General features: G+C 46.1%; 1 protein-coding gene across 1 annotated transcript in view; it reads right to left on the bottom strand.

Annotated features, from left to right (window-relative positions):
• Nat10 (N-acetyltransferase 10) overlaps positions 1-16,630 on the bottom strand; it is a 35,681-nt gene that overhangs the window by 4,686 nt on the left and 14,365 nt on the right. The window contains exons 9-22 of the mRNA XM_051184055.1: positions 16,150-16,243; positions 15,931-16,029; positions 12,583-12,719; positions 7,580-7,704; positions 7,063-7,213; positions 6,190-6,286; positions 5,323-5,439; positions 4,545-4,646; positions 4,382-4,456; positions 3,712-3,828; positions 2,901-3,034; positions 2,652-2,700; positions 564-660; positions 367-477 (exon numbers count right to left, since the gene is read on the bottom strand). Of these exons, the coding sequence (XP_051040012.1) occupies positions 367-477; positions 564-660; positions 2,652-2,700; positions 2,901-3,034; positions 3,712-3,828; positions 4,382-4,456; positions 4,545-4,646; positions 5,323-5,439; positions 6,190-6,286; positions 7,063-7,213; positions 7,580-7,704; positions 12,583-12,719; positions 15,931-16,029; positions 16,150-16,243 (1,505 nt within the window). The remainder of the gene's footprint in view (positions 1-366; positions 478-563; positions 661-2,651; positions 2,701-2,900; positions 3,035-3,711; positions 3,829-4,381; positions 4,457-4,544; positions 4,647-5,322; positions 5,440-6,189; positions 6,287-7,062; positions 7,214-7,579; positions 7,705-12,582; positions 12,720-15,930; positions 16,030-16,149; positions 16,244-16,630) is intronic.

Here is a 16,630-nt window from a genome sequence, read left to right as displayed (position 1 = left end):
ATACATAAAAATGTATAGACACATACAACCGTTAACAGAAAAAAAAAAAGAAAAAAGACCTCTTACAGAATTTTTAAAAATTTCACCCAACTAAATGGACTTCTATGCATAAAGCTCTTCTACACACTGGTCACAGATGACTGATGGCATATCCTTAGTGCAATTTCAAAAATGAGGAAACGGAGCCCAAGGCTGAGCTAGCTCCTTCGGAGCCCAGGTTTCAACCAGGTTCCATAGCAAACCACTGTATGATCTTCTCCTACACCGGATATCCAGTCTCAGCCTAGACAAAGACGGGCTTGAGAACAGGGGGCAACACGGAGACTGAGGACTAGACAAGCCCTCAGCTCCAGGGTGACAACTCACCAGGCTGGGCTGGTTTCGCTATGTTCCTGTTCTGGATAATGTTCAGAGACAGGGCAGGAGAGAAGGTGCTGAATTGGTAAGACAGCAAGGCCAGGAACCGTCTTCGGAAATCTGCAGGGCACAGCCAGGCAGTTAGCAGTCTGGAGGTGCCCTAGTCTGCCACCCCCTTGTTCCCTCTGCACTCCACTGGCATTCACCTTTCCAAAATGCTGCAAGCCAAGCTCCCTGCTCAGCCTCGTCCTCGTCAGCCAGTGTCTTCAGCATGATGCACGAGTGTTCTCCAGTCAGGTCGTTCTAGGGAACACACATTCCTGCTTGGCACCAACCACTTCCTTCTCAGAGCTTCCCATTGGTGGTTAAGGGCAACTGTGCAGAGAAAAGCTTGCTGCTTCTGCACTGCCCATGTGGCCCACACCTGCACTTCAAGTCCTCACACTGTGGGCAACCTCCTAAAAGGCTGTGGAAATGGAGCAGACCTGGCAAGTCTTCAGGCCAGGCCTGCCTTCTGCTCTGTACCCATTCCTTTCAGATAGATCTGAACTCAGGGCCCCAAGGCTTCAGTACGCATCCTGTCTCTACATTCTTGGTGCTCATACAGCAAGAACTTCCCAACAGCCCCAGAGACAGTAAGCTGGCAGCCGGTGTGCATATCCAGGCTTGTTGTGTGGGAGACACAGCCTTGCTATGTAGTCCAGGTATTGAAATGGCAAAAGGCCCCAGTTCTGGACTTTTTGCTATATAAACAAGGTCTCACAACTGCATGACAGCACTTAATGGCTTTCTGCTGAAGAACACTGGCAGAACAAAACAGCAGGAACAAGTCAGAGCAAGCAGTTCAAAGCAAAAGACACAAGACGCCCTGTGGCCTATGTGGCTCACTGGTTTACATCCTTCCTGCACACAACTGCCGGATTTACATCCCTGTCTGGACAAGCACTAGCCCATCTGTTACCGCCTGCCTGCCAACTCCAGTCTCCAGCAGTCTCACTTCACTCATGGACACTCACCACTACCCTTGGACACCAGCTTTGCATTCTCCAAAAGCCACACCCCCAACCCCTTCAGTCTGTGGGCCTTGAAAACAGAAGCTGTGAGGGATGAGGTGCTACCGATCCTCTAAATCCTGGGTTTCTGCCTCCTGGCCTCCACCCCTATAGTCAGTTCCCTCTCCTCCTGCACTCCCTGCAAATAATCTCTGTGGTGAACAAACACATGACAAGTCCTCCCTCATGCCCACCCCCAGTCCCCCACAGCTATCCTGCTCTTTTCTCCCTTCCACTCTGGGAAGGAACGTCTATACATATCTGTATCCGTACCTCCCTCCCATTATCTATGACTGGGTACAAAGCCCTACTCCATTCAGAACACCAGAGTTGGGCAAACCTGTCCTCTACTTTATGTGATTTCAGCAGCTCCTAAGAATGCACCCCTCCCCTGATTGCATGCTGCATCAAGATGCTATTTTAGTGCTAAGGAAGAGGAGTGAACAGAGAAGCCCTGATTCTACACATGCATAGGTGTGGGTCATCACCAGACTCCTAGGGTCCTGCTTGAAAACCATAAGAACACACCACCAAGAAAGCTCTCCTATATTGAACATTGTGTGGTGTGCTGGATACCTTGAAACTTCCACTTCAGAATGAGAATGCTCACAGCTTTCTCCCCAAACTCCATCTATCTCGAGCCCCAACCATCTTCTTCGGTTCTGGCTCTTTCCAGTCACCTGGCTCAGGTGAAGCTGCAGCCCTGGCTGCTGTGCTACAATCAGCATTTGAGGTCTTCACAGCATTCACAGCACGTGCCATATGAGGAGTGCAGTGTATTTTGCTGCTTGCTAGCTGTCCCTGTTAGAAAACAAGCTTCACGGCTGCCCCAAGCACTGGCTATTTCTCAGTAGGCACTGGATACATTATGTGAACCCACTGCTGTCCTCTTCCCAACAGTCTGCTATCTGCCTCTCTCCTTCAGAAAGAGACAGAACCCAGTTCTGGTATAGAAACTTGGGGACACTCCAGCCTGCAGACTGACTGTAGTTTGACACACAGCCCGTGTGTACTCTACCACTTTATAATGAAGCGCAAAGCCAAGGATGCACAGGCCTGTCAGGTGTCACAGGAAGTCACACAAGACAACCTGCCTTGGAAAGAGGACAGCTGTTTGTCTGTCCATCAGAGTAACTCTTGCAAAAGCACACAAACACCTGCCCAGGGCATAGCCAGGGAGAACCAACACCCTGTGCCAAATGCAGACACAAACCCAACTCCTCTATCCCAAGCCTTACTCACTGGGGTCTGTCTCAAATAGACAGGAACAAATCCAGCTCGTTTCCAGAACCTACAAAAAAAAAAGGGGGGGGGGAGGGTTTACCATTTATGCCCTCTGGGAAGTAGCTGAGAGATTAAGGAAGAAGGGTCAGGATGAACACAAAGCAGCAGATAACACAGACCCCCAGCTGCCAAGGGAGACACCTCCCCCCACAGAATTGCCCTCTTCCACTGCCATGGGCTGGTGCCAGAGAACAGACGGGCACTTACTTGAGGAGCCTGGGGGTCAGCCCAAAGGAAACGCCCAGGTAATCGAGGCGCTCCGCAGGCCTCTCACTCAATTTGAGAAGTAAGGGAGGCAGATCCTTCCTGGGAGTGATGACTTCTTCCAGCAAGCTGACAGCCTAGAGAGGATACCATGCCCTTAGCGAAGCGAGAGTAGACAGCAGGGCCTCAAGCCATCCAGTACCACACAACAAAACACAGATTTCTTAGGGTGTTACTATGGTTTTCAAACAGGACCCCAAAAGTCCAGTGATCACCTTGGCTACTCCAGAGCTAAGCATGTGTGGAATCACACAGTCCCCAAGCTAGACTGCAAGGAAAAGCCTCCAGTTTAGCAAGGGACTTCAGAAGGGACAGAGGTAGGGTTCTGAAAATGCAGCGTGAAACTGACTGTCACCTGGCACCTCTGTGAGCTGCAAGAGTAACCTGTCTGAGCCCAGTACTAAATCAAAGCCCACAAGCTCTCCCATGGGCACCTTATGCAGAGCTGTGAAGGTCTGTAAGTCACTAGTGCAGGTCTCCTTAAGCAAGGCAAGTGAACTGTCACCTGGATTGATGACAACACAGGCCACTGGAGAGCATTTCCTCCCGCTTGCCAGGCAAGCACCCCTGTAGGCTGGTGAGCCGCATGCCACTCCCACAGTTTCTGCTGTGGTACCAGATGTGCTGGTGACAGGCTGAGGCACTCTACAGCATTAGAGTGGAGAAAGTGGCGGGCTGCCCAAATGGGCAAGAGCCCTAAGAACCATCCTCTCAGGCTCAGGGCTGGAGCTTTGCCTTGCCGGAACGTGCTTACCTCACTGCTCACAGTGTGGATTTCTTGTGGTGTCTCAGAGACTTTTTCCTCCAGACAAGGGAACCTGCCTTCATAGTACATCTGCAGTAGCTGCAGGGCTCGGCTGCCATAGCCCATCTGTGAGCACACATAGAACACAGCAGAGGGAAGAGTCATTCTCAGTCTGTCTATACCACTACTGCCTTGCTTCTAAAGCATATGCTCCTGCTCAAACTACACTTGGAAAAAAGCTATCAATACAGCCCAATGCTGTCAAAGCCGGCTCTGGTGCCCCACACAGTGAGGCCTAAGTTCTCACATCAGCCTAGCCCACCGATCACAGCCCACTCACAACCTGTGCCACTGCCAGAGGGATGCTTCTACAGCTCACTCCTCAACAAGGCGTTCAAAGCTACAGAAGGCAATTACAGTTAATCAACCTGGTTCAGCCTGTACTGTGTCCTAACACAGGACAAGGAGGATATATACCACCAGTCTTGCCCACCTCCCACCCCAAGCTTTGGCTAACTTCTCCAGAGCAGAGGACACCTAAAACATTCCAGCATTTTATCCAGGCACATTGGCGACCCCCCCCCCGCCCCCGCAATGAGCTTCCAGGAGCCCATCAAACAGCAACACACAAGGTTTGACAGGAGAGTGGAAAATGTAATGGAATTGGGGGCAATGTTACCCCTTGATAATCCGGGTGAACAGCAATTCGAACAACCCGTCCACCAGAAAGGCCTCCAAAGTCTGGATCTTGAAACTGTGGGAGACATAAGCCAGTTGCTTAGCAACACAAACATCCTGACAGCTGGCTCACTCAGACATGCCAAGGTCAACCCCTCCCTCACCTGTTCTGACACTGTCCATGGAATCAGGTCTCCTGAAGCCTTCTTGCCTCGAGATAGGCTATTCAAAATGGACTGGCGAGAAATCTCTCCTTCAAGGCACACCTACGGGAAATAAGACAGAGCAGGCACCGACCTTTGTCAGGTTTCCAAGCCAGTTTCTACCCCCGGTCCAAGCGGATACCTACTATCAGAGGTTTCATTACTGTGCCGAAGGTTACTACTAACTCACAAGGCACCCAAGAGCAAAAGCCAGAACACAGGAGGGTCTTCATGGAGGTCAACTGCATGTGTCACTTAAACACTCATCAACTGAGACACAGGATATACATGTAGCTCTATATGGAGCAGCACCAACTCTAAAGAACCCAAGTCTGTGAGTGAAGTGGTGAGACAAATACCACCTGAACATACAATAAAACACTACATAGCTTTCAAGTATTATGTAGATTATGAACACCGACACACTGCAGAAAAGAGTCTGACAACTATAATCCAAGTTTATGGGGAAAAAACAACAGATGCTCTCTCCCTCAAAGTTAAACTTTTCCTCCATGCAGTCTTTACATTTATAAGAATCATGGAACGCTTTTCCAATTAAGAGGGGGAAAAAAGCAGTTCTGTCTTTTCCCAACCATGAACAGGTATCTGAGAATGTCAGCTTTCTCTAGTACACCCACCCACCTAGATCCAAGTCAGGACCCAACAAGTTTCCCTGTCCACACAAATGCCCAAAAGCTCCCCAAACCAATGCCACAGCATGCTTCTCTCAGCTCTGTACCTGGACAACGGCCAGCACCTCAGGCAGAGCATTCTGGGTGGGGGGCACGGGTGGCAGGAGGCAGAAGAGGTGGTGAGCAGGCGCGTCAGAAAGCATCTGGAGATCGTTGGGAGAGTTCTGTGGGGCACACACATGGGTCAGTGGGAGGCACTCTTTCTAGCATCCTTCACTCCCGAGGTCTGACTGAGAGTCTGTGGGTGACTGCAGTTCTGCCTTTTCCAAAGCCAAGCAAAGCACCTTTCCATCACTGTGACAAGCAGAGACTCCACAATAGCTGCAATGGAACTGGGCCTCCCACACCTTGTCCTCTCAAGCTCAATGCTGAGGTCATGGAGCAGAAAGTATTTGGCACTACTTATTCCACAACTGAGAGGTAAAGTTTCTCCAGAGAAAAGGCTGCTTGCTATTTGGGAACTCCATCAAAGGCTGTTCATGAGAATGCTATAATACCCAGACACTCAAGAGTCAGCCTCTCTCTCCAACCTGCCATTAGTGCCTGTGTCTCAATACTCTAAGTTCGGGCTCCCTGCTCCTTAGTTCAAGAGGACAAGCTGGCCTCAGGCAAAAAAGCACGTCTGGGCTTCAAGTGCTGAGCCTGCTTTACCCATCAATTTAGGCAGTTTGCTGGCTGATGATACCAGTGCCTTTAACAAGGGCAACACTGCCCCCACCCCTCTAGCTCCCATCGGTTGACTCTGACAGTGTCCAAAGCCTGACCCAAACTTCCAACAAGATCACTGGACCCTGACAGCTTCAACACATTTAAGTCCCAATGGAATGGCCACCTGGGTCCCCAAGTAGCAGGTGTGGGAAGACATGAGGATTGTTTGTTCTCTGCTGAAGGGCATATCAGAGCAAGCTGCTTACCTTGTAATGAGAAGCCACATAGAGGGCCATGAGCCGTTGGAGGAAAACTTCAGAGGCTTTATGGTAGCAAAAGAGAGTATCTCTGTTAACGTAGTAGCTGATCTGGAGTTAAGAAATGGGAACAAAGCATAGAGAACCAAAAAAAAAAAGACACACCAGAAAAAGTTTCCCCCAGCTTGAGAACAGCATCTTGGGAATAGGAGTCCAGTGTCCTGAGCAGAAACTATAGTGGAGAAACCTGAGAAACAAAATTGGAAAAGTTCCTCAAAAAAAAAAAAAAAAAAAAAAAAAAAAAGGCAAAATCTTGCCAAGTGATGGCACACATCTTTTATACCAACATTTTGTAGGCAGAAGTTCAAGATCAGCCTGTTCTACAGAGTAAGATCCAGGACAGCCAGGCTATACAGAGAAACCCTAAGGCTCTGGGTTTAGGGATCACAATCCCTCAGCTCCCCTGGATCCTTGCTCACCTCTTCTTCAGAGCCCTACTGCAGATGCCATAGCCCTTTGAAGGCTGTGGAGGAATGGAGGGAGTGGACTAGTTTAGTTCCCAACTCTTTGTCCCTTCTCCACCCCCACATCACAAAAACCACTTTTCCTATACCCTTCTCTGCCTTTATAAAAATAAATGATTTGTGCAACTTGTAACTAGGTGTTTATGGAGTAAAGGAGAATGGGGGAAAACTATAAAAGGGGGGGGCTACTGTTCATCGTTTTGTTTGGGCTGGCCCTGAATTCGTAGGTCCATGACCTCCTCCTGCCTCAGCCTCCTAAATCAGAGTAAGGACTATAGGCAAATACCACTGCACTAACCCCAAACCCCTTTCTCCAACTCTTCAGCCCCTCACAGGGCCAGGGAGACAATGAGGATACAGCTCACAGGCCTCAGGCAACGGGCAGCCAGAAATTATTCGGGTGATGTTGAGGCAGTCCAGGCACAGCAGGTCATTCAGCCACTTCTCTACTGCATCCCCAGGGGCATATCGGATTGACTCTTGGAGGGAAACCTCATGCAATGTCCGAGCTGTCACCCATAACACATACAATTAGAAACAATTACTCAACATACAGCATCTAACAACAGTAAGATGTTGTTGGTATCCAGATAGCCATGACTGAAGAACTTAAAGTGGGTGATTTAAGGTGTTTTGGGTTAGGTATTCACCTAGCTCAAACCCCAATCTAAAAGATTCCCACTAAGTCAATATACCCTACCCATGTCTTTGAGCAGGGACCAAAAGGTCCCAGGAATCCAAAGACCCAGTTCAAGTTCCCACTTGGTTCCTCTCAGAAAAGTTATAATCTCCTAGGACTCAAACTTTCTGACAGCATCAAGTTTTGGTACTGCCAGGAGTCCTGGGGGTAAGATGGTGAGAGGCCTGCTAGGTACCTGAGGCCAGTCTAGCTGTTGTTGTGGTCTTATTCTCAGCCGTGGTGCTGACCTGGCTCTGGGCACTCTGCTGACGAAGCTGTTGAATGAGTTTAAGGGACAGTGACCGGCCAGTGCCCTCGTAGCTAGGAGAAAGACAAAGACAGTCAGTAAAATGTACCCCAAATCTATCTCCAAGCAAAGACAGCCAGATGAAACCAAGACAGCCTTGCTCATCTGAACTTCCAACACAGCACACACGTGTCTCAAAGAGATCCCTAGGAGATGAACCAAGATGTGACTTGGCTAAGAACCATTCAGGCTCATAATCAAGCCCTGTGTGGACTTCAGCACCTTCGGGGGGAGGAGAACTTCATCATCCTCACCCCCAAAGGGGATTGATTGTCTGACTATTTCACAGGATTGTGATCTGAAAATAAGGCCTGAAAGATGATGTAAACAAAGCATTTAGCCAGGGAAACTGGAACAGTGCTACACAATCATTCTACTCCATTCCACTAGAAGTTACATGAAGGTACAAACCTTTCACACATGAAAAAAAATCAAATAAATCCACCAACTAAGTGATTCTTTTTGTAGAATGTATTTGCTTTAATTTATGTGTATAAGTGTTTTGCTTACATGTATATATGTGTATCAGTGCTACATGTATATATGTGTATCAGTGCATGCTTGGTACCTGCTGAGGCTAGAAGGCATCAGATTCCCTGAAAAGGGGAATACAAGTGGTTTTGAGCAACACATGGATGGGTTCTGGGAGTCCTCTGCAAGAGTGGTTAGTGCTCTAAATCACTGGATCATCTCTCCAGTAGCCCAACCAAATGATTTACTACTTTCACCTAAGAGGTGATATAGGGCTGGGCAAACTGCTTGCCACGCAAATGTGAATATCTGAGGTTGGATCCCCAGAACCCATGTATAAAGCAAGGCTTGGTGGCATGTCTCTGGAATCCCATGCTGCCACAACAAGATGGGGGCAAAGACAGTAAAATCTATGGAAGCAAGCCACAACAGGTTCTGTCTCAAACAAGGCAGAAGGCTAGGGATAACCCTGAGTGCTCTCTCTCTCTCTCTCTCTCTCTCTCTCTCTCTCTTTCTCACACACACACACACACACAACAATAGGGGCTAGAGAGGTGACAAAGGACCTGGGTTCATTTCCCAGTACCCACCTAGTGGCTCACAACCATCTACAATCGCTCCTGTGCCAGAGGACTAAACACCCTCTTCTGACCTCTGAGAGCACTAAGCATGCACATGGTACACATACATACAAGCAAGCAAAATATTCATATGAGTAAGATCAAATCTTAAAAGTTAAAATAGAGCTGAAAATATGGTTCAGTGATCAAGAGCATTTGATGACTGCTCTTCCAGAGGTTCCGAGTTCAATTCACAGCATGGTGGCTCACAACCATCTGTAATGGGATCTGATTCCCTTTTCTGGTATGCATGAAGACTGAGCACTCATATTTTAAAAGTACATGTAAAATAAATCTCTATATAAAACAAAATATTAACTAAATAAAAATGAAAAGGTGATGTGCAGCATTGAGTGATAGCATAGACCTGAACCTCAGAACCAGGGCCAGTAAGACAGCTCAGTGGGTAAAGTAAAGCACCTGCTGCCAAGCCTGGTGACCCAAGTTCAATCCCTGGGACCCACATGGTAGAAAGAACAGATTCATGTAAGCTATGTTCTGACCTCTACATATATCTGTGGTTAGTGAGCATGTGCACAGACACATACACAATGATATGTATAATTTTTCCAGATAGCTCTCTGTGTAGCCCTGGCTGTCCTGGAACTCCTTCTGTAGACCAGGATAGCTCAAACTCACAGATATCTGCCTGCTTCTGCCTGGGATTAAAGACATGCACCATCACTGCCCTGCTACAAAATGTAATTTTGAAACTTGAAAATATTAAGCCATTTATAATTTATTATTGAACCAGCTCTTCAATTTTTAAACATTTCCTCCTCACTGGCACTCCAAGCACATGTGGTCACAGGACACACACTGTTGGTGATTTTCTATTTTAATTTAGTATTGCATAATCTCATGGAGTTCATTATTACATTCGAAAACTAAGAATGTTTTCTTTAACTCAAATGCTACTTGTACAGAATGATAAAAAAAAAAAAACTACAAAGTTGAAGTGTTTTATACCACCTTACTACCCCACAGAACAAATTTTTCCAAAGGAATCCCATTTATTTCAAAAAAATAAAATTCAGGCCAGCAAGTAAGTAAAGATGCTTGCTGCTAAAGCTGATGGTCTGAGGTCAATCCCTGGGACTAGGATCCAGAAGAGAACAGACTCTGGCAAGTTCTCCTCTGACCTCCATTCATACACTATGACACACAGAAACACCCATCACCTTGCTTGCATGCATGCATGCTCGTACACACACACACCAAATAATGTTAAAAAAAAATTTAATCCATAAATAAACAAAAGCAAAAAACTTAAACTTTCAAGTTTAAAAAAATGTTACCAAAAAAAGTAAAAAACCCACAAAACAGAAAACAATTTTTGTAAATAATGTATTTGATTAAGGGTCTTGTACCTAGAATATAAACTTTATGAAACATACTAAAAAGACAACCAATCAGAAAATAAGCAGAGCAGGCAGGGATGCAGCTCAGTGGCAGAGTGCTTGCCTAGCATGTGCAAGGGCCTAGGTTCAATCCCCAGTACTGGAGGGAGGGGAACAAGGAGGCAGAGAAGAGAAAGAAAAGAAAAATAAGCATAGGATCCTCAGCATCATGAATTCATTTCAAAATAAATGAAAAGCAAAGTGAGACATCCCTTCAGAGTCAGCAGAAATACTTATCACCAAAATATACAAATGTAGCCAGGTAGTGGTGGCACACTTGGAAGGCAGAGGCAGGCAGATCTCTGTGAATTCAGGACCAGCCTGGTCTACAGAGTAGGTTCCAGGACAGGCTCCAAAGCTACAGAAAGAAATCCTGGCTCTAAAAACAAAAGAACTAAAATCAAGTCCACACAGAAACCTGTACACAAATGTGTGTGTCAGCTTCTCTAACAGCCAAAGAGAACCTAAATGCCCTTACAGACATGTAAGCGGGGCCTCTCCAAACAGCAGAGCATCATCCAGCCACAAACAGGAAAGAAATATTGGCACAGCTACACAGGTGAACCCCGAGAAAAAGCCAACCACAGAAGACTACACACTGGGCTGCTAGATGGCTCAGCAGGGAGAAGGACTCGACACGTAGCCTGAGGCCTGAGTCTGATCCCTCTGGGACCCACATAGTTGGAAGGAGGATAGAATAGACACCCGCAAGCTGTCCTTGACTTTGTCACACTTGCCATGGCACACACCTGCACACAAATGCAGAATAAATGTAACGTTGAAGATGTCTTTTCAAGACCACACTCTGTACATACGATTCCATTTATCTGAAACCCTAAAACGAGCCACTCTACAGAAATACATATCAGGCCAATAGCTCCTTGGACTAGGGAGTATGGAGATCTTGGAAAGGAATGTTTAGGGTTTCTTTTGAAGGAGGTCAAAGTATTTTAAAATTGACTGTAGTGAACATGGTTGTGCAACTGTGAATTACAGACCTGACATTGGTTAGTACTATAGCATGCAACGCATATCACAATAAACCTGTCTTTAAAAGAGTAAAAATCTGTAGGCTAGAGACATGGCTCAACTGATAACAAGACTAGGCTTACAACCAAAGGTAAAAAATCTGTTTTACTTAAAAAATTTTGATGTTCAGTGGTCATAGTAATAAATCTGAAATATAGAGTCTCTCTTGAAGATGTGATTTCTACACAGGAATCTTTTATACTGAATATACATTTTTATTGACCTGGAGAAATTATACAACACATACATAAAATATAATATTAACAACAGAATGTAAACTTTATGTTCTTGCTCAAAATGAAAAAGTAGGCCAATGTGGTGACACACTCTCAATTCCAGCACTTAGGAGGCAGAGGCAGACAGATCTCTCAAGTTCAATGCTAGCCTAGTCTACAGACTTGTCTCAAACAACAAAATAAGTAAACAAATGAAAAGAAAAATAAGTGCACAGAATATGTACACAAAATATCTACACAGCTGGAATGAAAGGATTTTTCTTTCTTCTTTTCGTGTATGTACTTGTGTATGTGGCCTACATGTGGTACATGCATACACATGTATGGGTGCATGAAACTGTATGTATGTATGTGGAAACCAGAGCAGGATACTGGGAGTTTCTTGCCTTTACTGTTCCCTGCTTTACCATCTTGAGAGAGGGTCCCACTAACTGGAAGTCTACCACACCACCACCCCAGTTAGGCTGATTGCACAGTGAGCTCTCAGGATCCAATTCTCTGGTCTCCAACTCCTACCAACCCCTGCAACACTAGGTTTACAACACTGTCTAGCTCTTTATGTGGATGCTGGGAATTCAAACGATGTAGGTCCATATGCTAACAAAGCAAGCACCCTGACACACTGAGCCATCTCCCCAACCCCTACTTTTTGATCTTTCTAGGTGCTAGGGATTAAACCAAGGCCTTGGCAATAAGTTTGCATTCTATTGCTGGCTTTTTTCCTTTTGCTTGCTACCTATTTTCTGTATCAAGGTGAATTTTAAAGTTTTAAGAATAACAATATATTTTAATGCTAATTATAGCTACTTTAATATAGTATTTCCACATCATCCTAAGATATAGGACATTGGTATTGCTACCAGGCACTTTTTAAGAGCCTGATCATACTTAGACAGGAGGCATGAATTATATAAGGCTCCAAAATTCTACAATCTGTGGCACCCACTTAACATCACACAAAAGGGGAGCAACAAGTTAAGAGGCAGCTCCTGCTTTAGAAACCCCAGGAAGAACGAAGCTGTCCAGACTCACATTGATACCGAGCAGTTTTGCAAAGCCAAACTCATCACATTCTTTACATTTCAATTAATCTGCAAGATCACAGACAAGAGTAACAGCTCTACCCAGTACCTTACCCATTGATGGTAGATGCCATGAAAACCAGGTAGGGCCCAAGCAGGCTCTTCACTAGGGGGAGGGGAATAGCAGCAGCTTCATCAATCACAACGAGCTCAGCCTGGCCCAGTTTCACAGCATCTGCAGGATGGATGTACTGTGGGGAAGGAAGAATTAGACTGTAAGTGTGGCCACCTAAGTCTACCAAAGTCCACTCTCAGTGTCCCCTCCTCTCCCATCTATTTTGGCAGGTCAAGAATGAATGGGCTCCAGGCTGGACAGCTGGGACCAAACATTTCAATGGCTGATTATGTGACCCTGAACAGGTCATGTCATCTCACAGAGCCTCATGTTCTTTTTTCTACAAAACAAAGGAAAGGGGATGGAGAGATGGCTCAGTCAATGAAGTACTTGCTGCACAAACATGGATCCTGTCAACAGCCATATAAATGCACAGCACACAGACCTGTAATCCCAATGGTCAGAAGACAGAGACCAACTGTCTAGGGCTTGTTGGCCAGCCGATCCAGACCAATGTGGGAACTCAAGTTCAGTGAATGAGAGCAACTGAGGAAGACACCCTGCATACTTCTGACCTGCACACACATACTCATAAACAGATGTACACAACATGCACACACAGAGACACAAGGAAATACCTCCTCAACGGCTGCTTAAGGAAGAAGCAAGATTATTACCTAAAAGGACCTGGCTCACAGAATTGACCAACAGAGGCTACATTCCTTTCCCGCTTTTGTGTCTCATATTTCTCTTCAGCCTCAGGTCAGGGGGAGCCAGTGGTGGGAGGAGGCACCTCTCCCGCTGCAGGTGGCACTAGATTTCTATCTGTGCTCCGCTCTCTGTCTTGACGACACCAACCTCTAGTGTGGTAGGTAATTTCCAGCCTATTCTTTTTTTATTTTTTGGGGTGAGGGAAGGCAAGGGGTGGTCATGTAGCTCAAGCTAGCTTCACACTTTCCATGTAGCCAAAAATAAGCCTGAATGGAGACGCTCTTTTCCTAAGTCCACATTGTTCTCCTTCCCATCCCCCATATCTGTCACCCCTTCCCTTTCCCCCACCTCTCTCGTCCCTAAGCATATAAACTACCCATTGGTTTCTTAAAGTTTTTCTTCTGTTTTTAAAAGGCCACAGGGGCAATATGAATAACACTTAAATAATTAAAGATAATTCAACTTCATAAACAATCAGAACTGTGGGAGACAGCATGCAGACAGATAAAACCCAAATCCCTGGAATGGACATGGTGGTACAGATCTGTAAACCAGCATTCAGGAAGGACGTGAAACAGGAGGGTCTCTGGTACAGGCCCAGGGCTCCACAGTGAGTTAGGGTCAGTCTGAGAGACACAGGCAGACTCTGGCTCGAACCAAATAACAACCAGAGCCACCACCACAAGGTGTGAAGGTTCACACCTGTAATCAGAACGCTGAGACTGTAGTCAGAAGAAAAACAAACAAAAAATCAAGGGTGGCTGCACTGAACCTACAATGGGTGAGGGCTTAAGAAAATAGAACTCAGACCACAAAGTAGTGTAAAGGGAACCGGGGACAAACCCTGTAAAGGAGACTCTGGAAAAACCACAAAACTATATTATCTAAGTCTAAAACTCAACAATTCTACACTTGTTCTAGAAAACAAACATAAATCCTAGTTCCTCACCCAGCACTTCAAGGTCCTCAATCTGATCTGTAAGCATCAATCTAAAGATCTAGCAAGAGATGCGCAGTAAAAAGGCAGTTAAGTACACATGCCTGCACACAGGGACACACAGCAAGGGTGGCCGGCCAGCACGAACATTGGCCATCTGAGTGGGAGGCTAGTCTCTGTGTTTTCCTACAGGTTTGATCACAAGATGGGGCTGTCGTGGAAAGGCTGAATGGGGGGGGGGGGGCTGCCCTGCTCAATCCTGGTCTCAGATCTTCAATGAGGCCCACCCACATCTTGATCCTTAACTAAATAAGCATCTCATAAAAGCACAGAAAGTGGCCTCCAGGGTACCCTGCTTTATTTAATCTAGTGCTCTTTCCCCTCACTCTTCAGCCTAGAAAGAACACACTTGGGGTCTTAGACAGCCAAGTCGCCTCCTCTGCACTCATCCAGTCTCCAGACCCACTCTTGTAAAGAAAGGGTATTGGATTACACAATTTTAAAGAGAAATCAGGGTCGAACCAGGGCATTTCAGGGAAATGATTTCCTTCTCTGGTTTGTGTGTATTTCTTGAATTTTAACAGTTCCCTGTATTCTCAGAGCCAACAGCCCACCCAACCCCCAAGACCGATCCCAACCCACACTAGTAGTAGCTTTGCCCTCAGCTGAGATAATCAGGCAACCATGGGATGAAATGGACAGAATGAAGAGACTAGAAAAAGACCCAGGGTCTTCAGAGATGCTTCATCGGTTAGAAGCACTGGCTGCTCTCCCGGAGGACTCATGTTTGGTTCCAACACCCACACTGGTGGATCCAACTATTTTTAACTCCAGTTCCAGGGGATCCAGAGCCCTCTTCTGGCATTAACAGGCACCTGACACATATGTGGTGCAAAAACATACATGCAGGCAAGTACCCATACACACAAAATAATTTTTAAAACAAGAATCTAAAAAAAAAAAAAACCAATAAAGAACCTTAGGATAAAGGCATAAATACTGGTATTAATCACCTGCCTAAATACTGTCCGTGTACCTCCTTGACAGGTCTACTCACTGCTGCTGCAGGCTAAAGTTCAAGGATCATAAACTGCCAAGTTCACTTGGCTCGCTTCCCATTTTAGTCAACTTCAAAAGCAATCAATGAATCCATCCAGCGAGAGCCAGTCAGTCTCGGTACCGCTGCAATCCTGTCACATGGTGCCTTCTGGAGACTGAACAACACTGAAGCCTTCAGACAAGTGCAGAGCATTTGCGCTAACAGAGTGCCCGAGATTTACAGAGTTTTCCGGAAAATGCTATTTGAAAGGGAAATAGGGCACTGGCAAAACCACAAAGATCCCCAGCACATTCTGCAAAGCTCTTTTCCCTTTGACATGGTGACATTATTGTTCCAGCTGCAGATGTCCTATTTCAAAACCTACAGTAACTCAGCAAAACCCAAACAGCTCAGAACCACAATGGTTTTTTTCAATCATTAGCATACTCTCTCAGTCCCATCATTTCAGTCAAAAGACAAACCATACTTTTCAATCCTACTGCGGGTATTTCTATTAGCTGACCTGAATGTCTTCTTCACACTCAGCTGAAAATCTGCAACAGGGTTCTCACATGCCACTGCTGCGTCAAGGACAAGTAGTCACATGTGGTCCAGACATCAGGACCCTGGCCCACAGAGCAGGACTGAGATGAGCCTCACCTGTATAGTCTGCCTGTGCTCTCGGAACACGTTGACCCTGATGACGGCTTTATTAAACTCGGGGTTTAGAGACTGCACGATCTCATAATCCAGGTGCTCCTGGTGAAGAAAGTCACACCATGACAAGTTCTAGAGACTCACTAAGAAAGCAGGCATCCCACAGACCACCAGGCTTATCCAGCATGAAAGTAGAAGAGCTAACTAACTCTACTTTCCTACCTGATACTGCAGAGCATCAAATCCTTTAAATACAAATTCAAACAGGGTGTGGAGGTTATCCGGGCTTGGGGAGGTAACAAAAATATTGGAATACCTGCAGAACAAAAGAAAAAGGGGCTAGAAATAAGGAAACTTAGGACATTTTAAAGAGGCAAATAAAATAAAGGAATCATTTTTGGCTGTTTCTGTCACACAAGTAATAACTAGAGTCGACAGCAGGGAAGAGGAAGAACACCTGTTGGGACAAGGAGGAAAGCAATCGAAACCACAGCACACTCCTCTTCCAAACCAATGCAAGCAGGCTATGGATGCATTGGTAACTCGCCCTGGCACACGGCTACCTCATCAGTTCAGGGATGCTGAGAGGCTGTCAGTGTGCAGAACCCACACACTGCCCCCAACCCAGTGCCCTGACAAGAGGGCAGACTCACACTCAACACCAACTGGACTGTTTTCAAACTATGAAGTCATGGGGCTCAGG

Source organism: Phodopus roborovskii, unplaced genomic scaffold (assembly GCF_943737965.1).
Source record: "Phodopus roborovskii unplaced genomic scaffold, PHOROB, whole genome shotgun sequence".
NCBI classification, from domain to species: Eukaryota; Metazoa; Chordata; class Mammalia; order Rodentia; family Cricetidae; genus Phodopus; species Phodopus roborovskii.
Note: the sequence above shows the minus strand (reverse complement) of the source record. Positions and strands in the feature narration are given on the sequence as shown.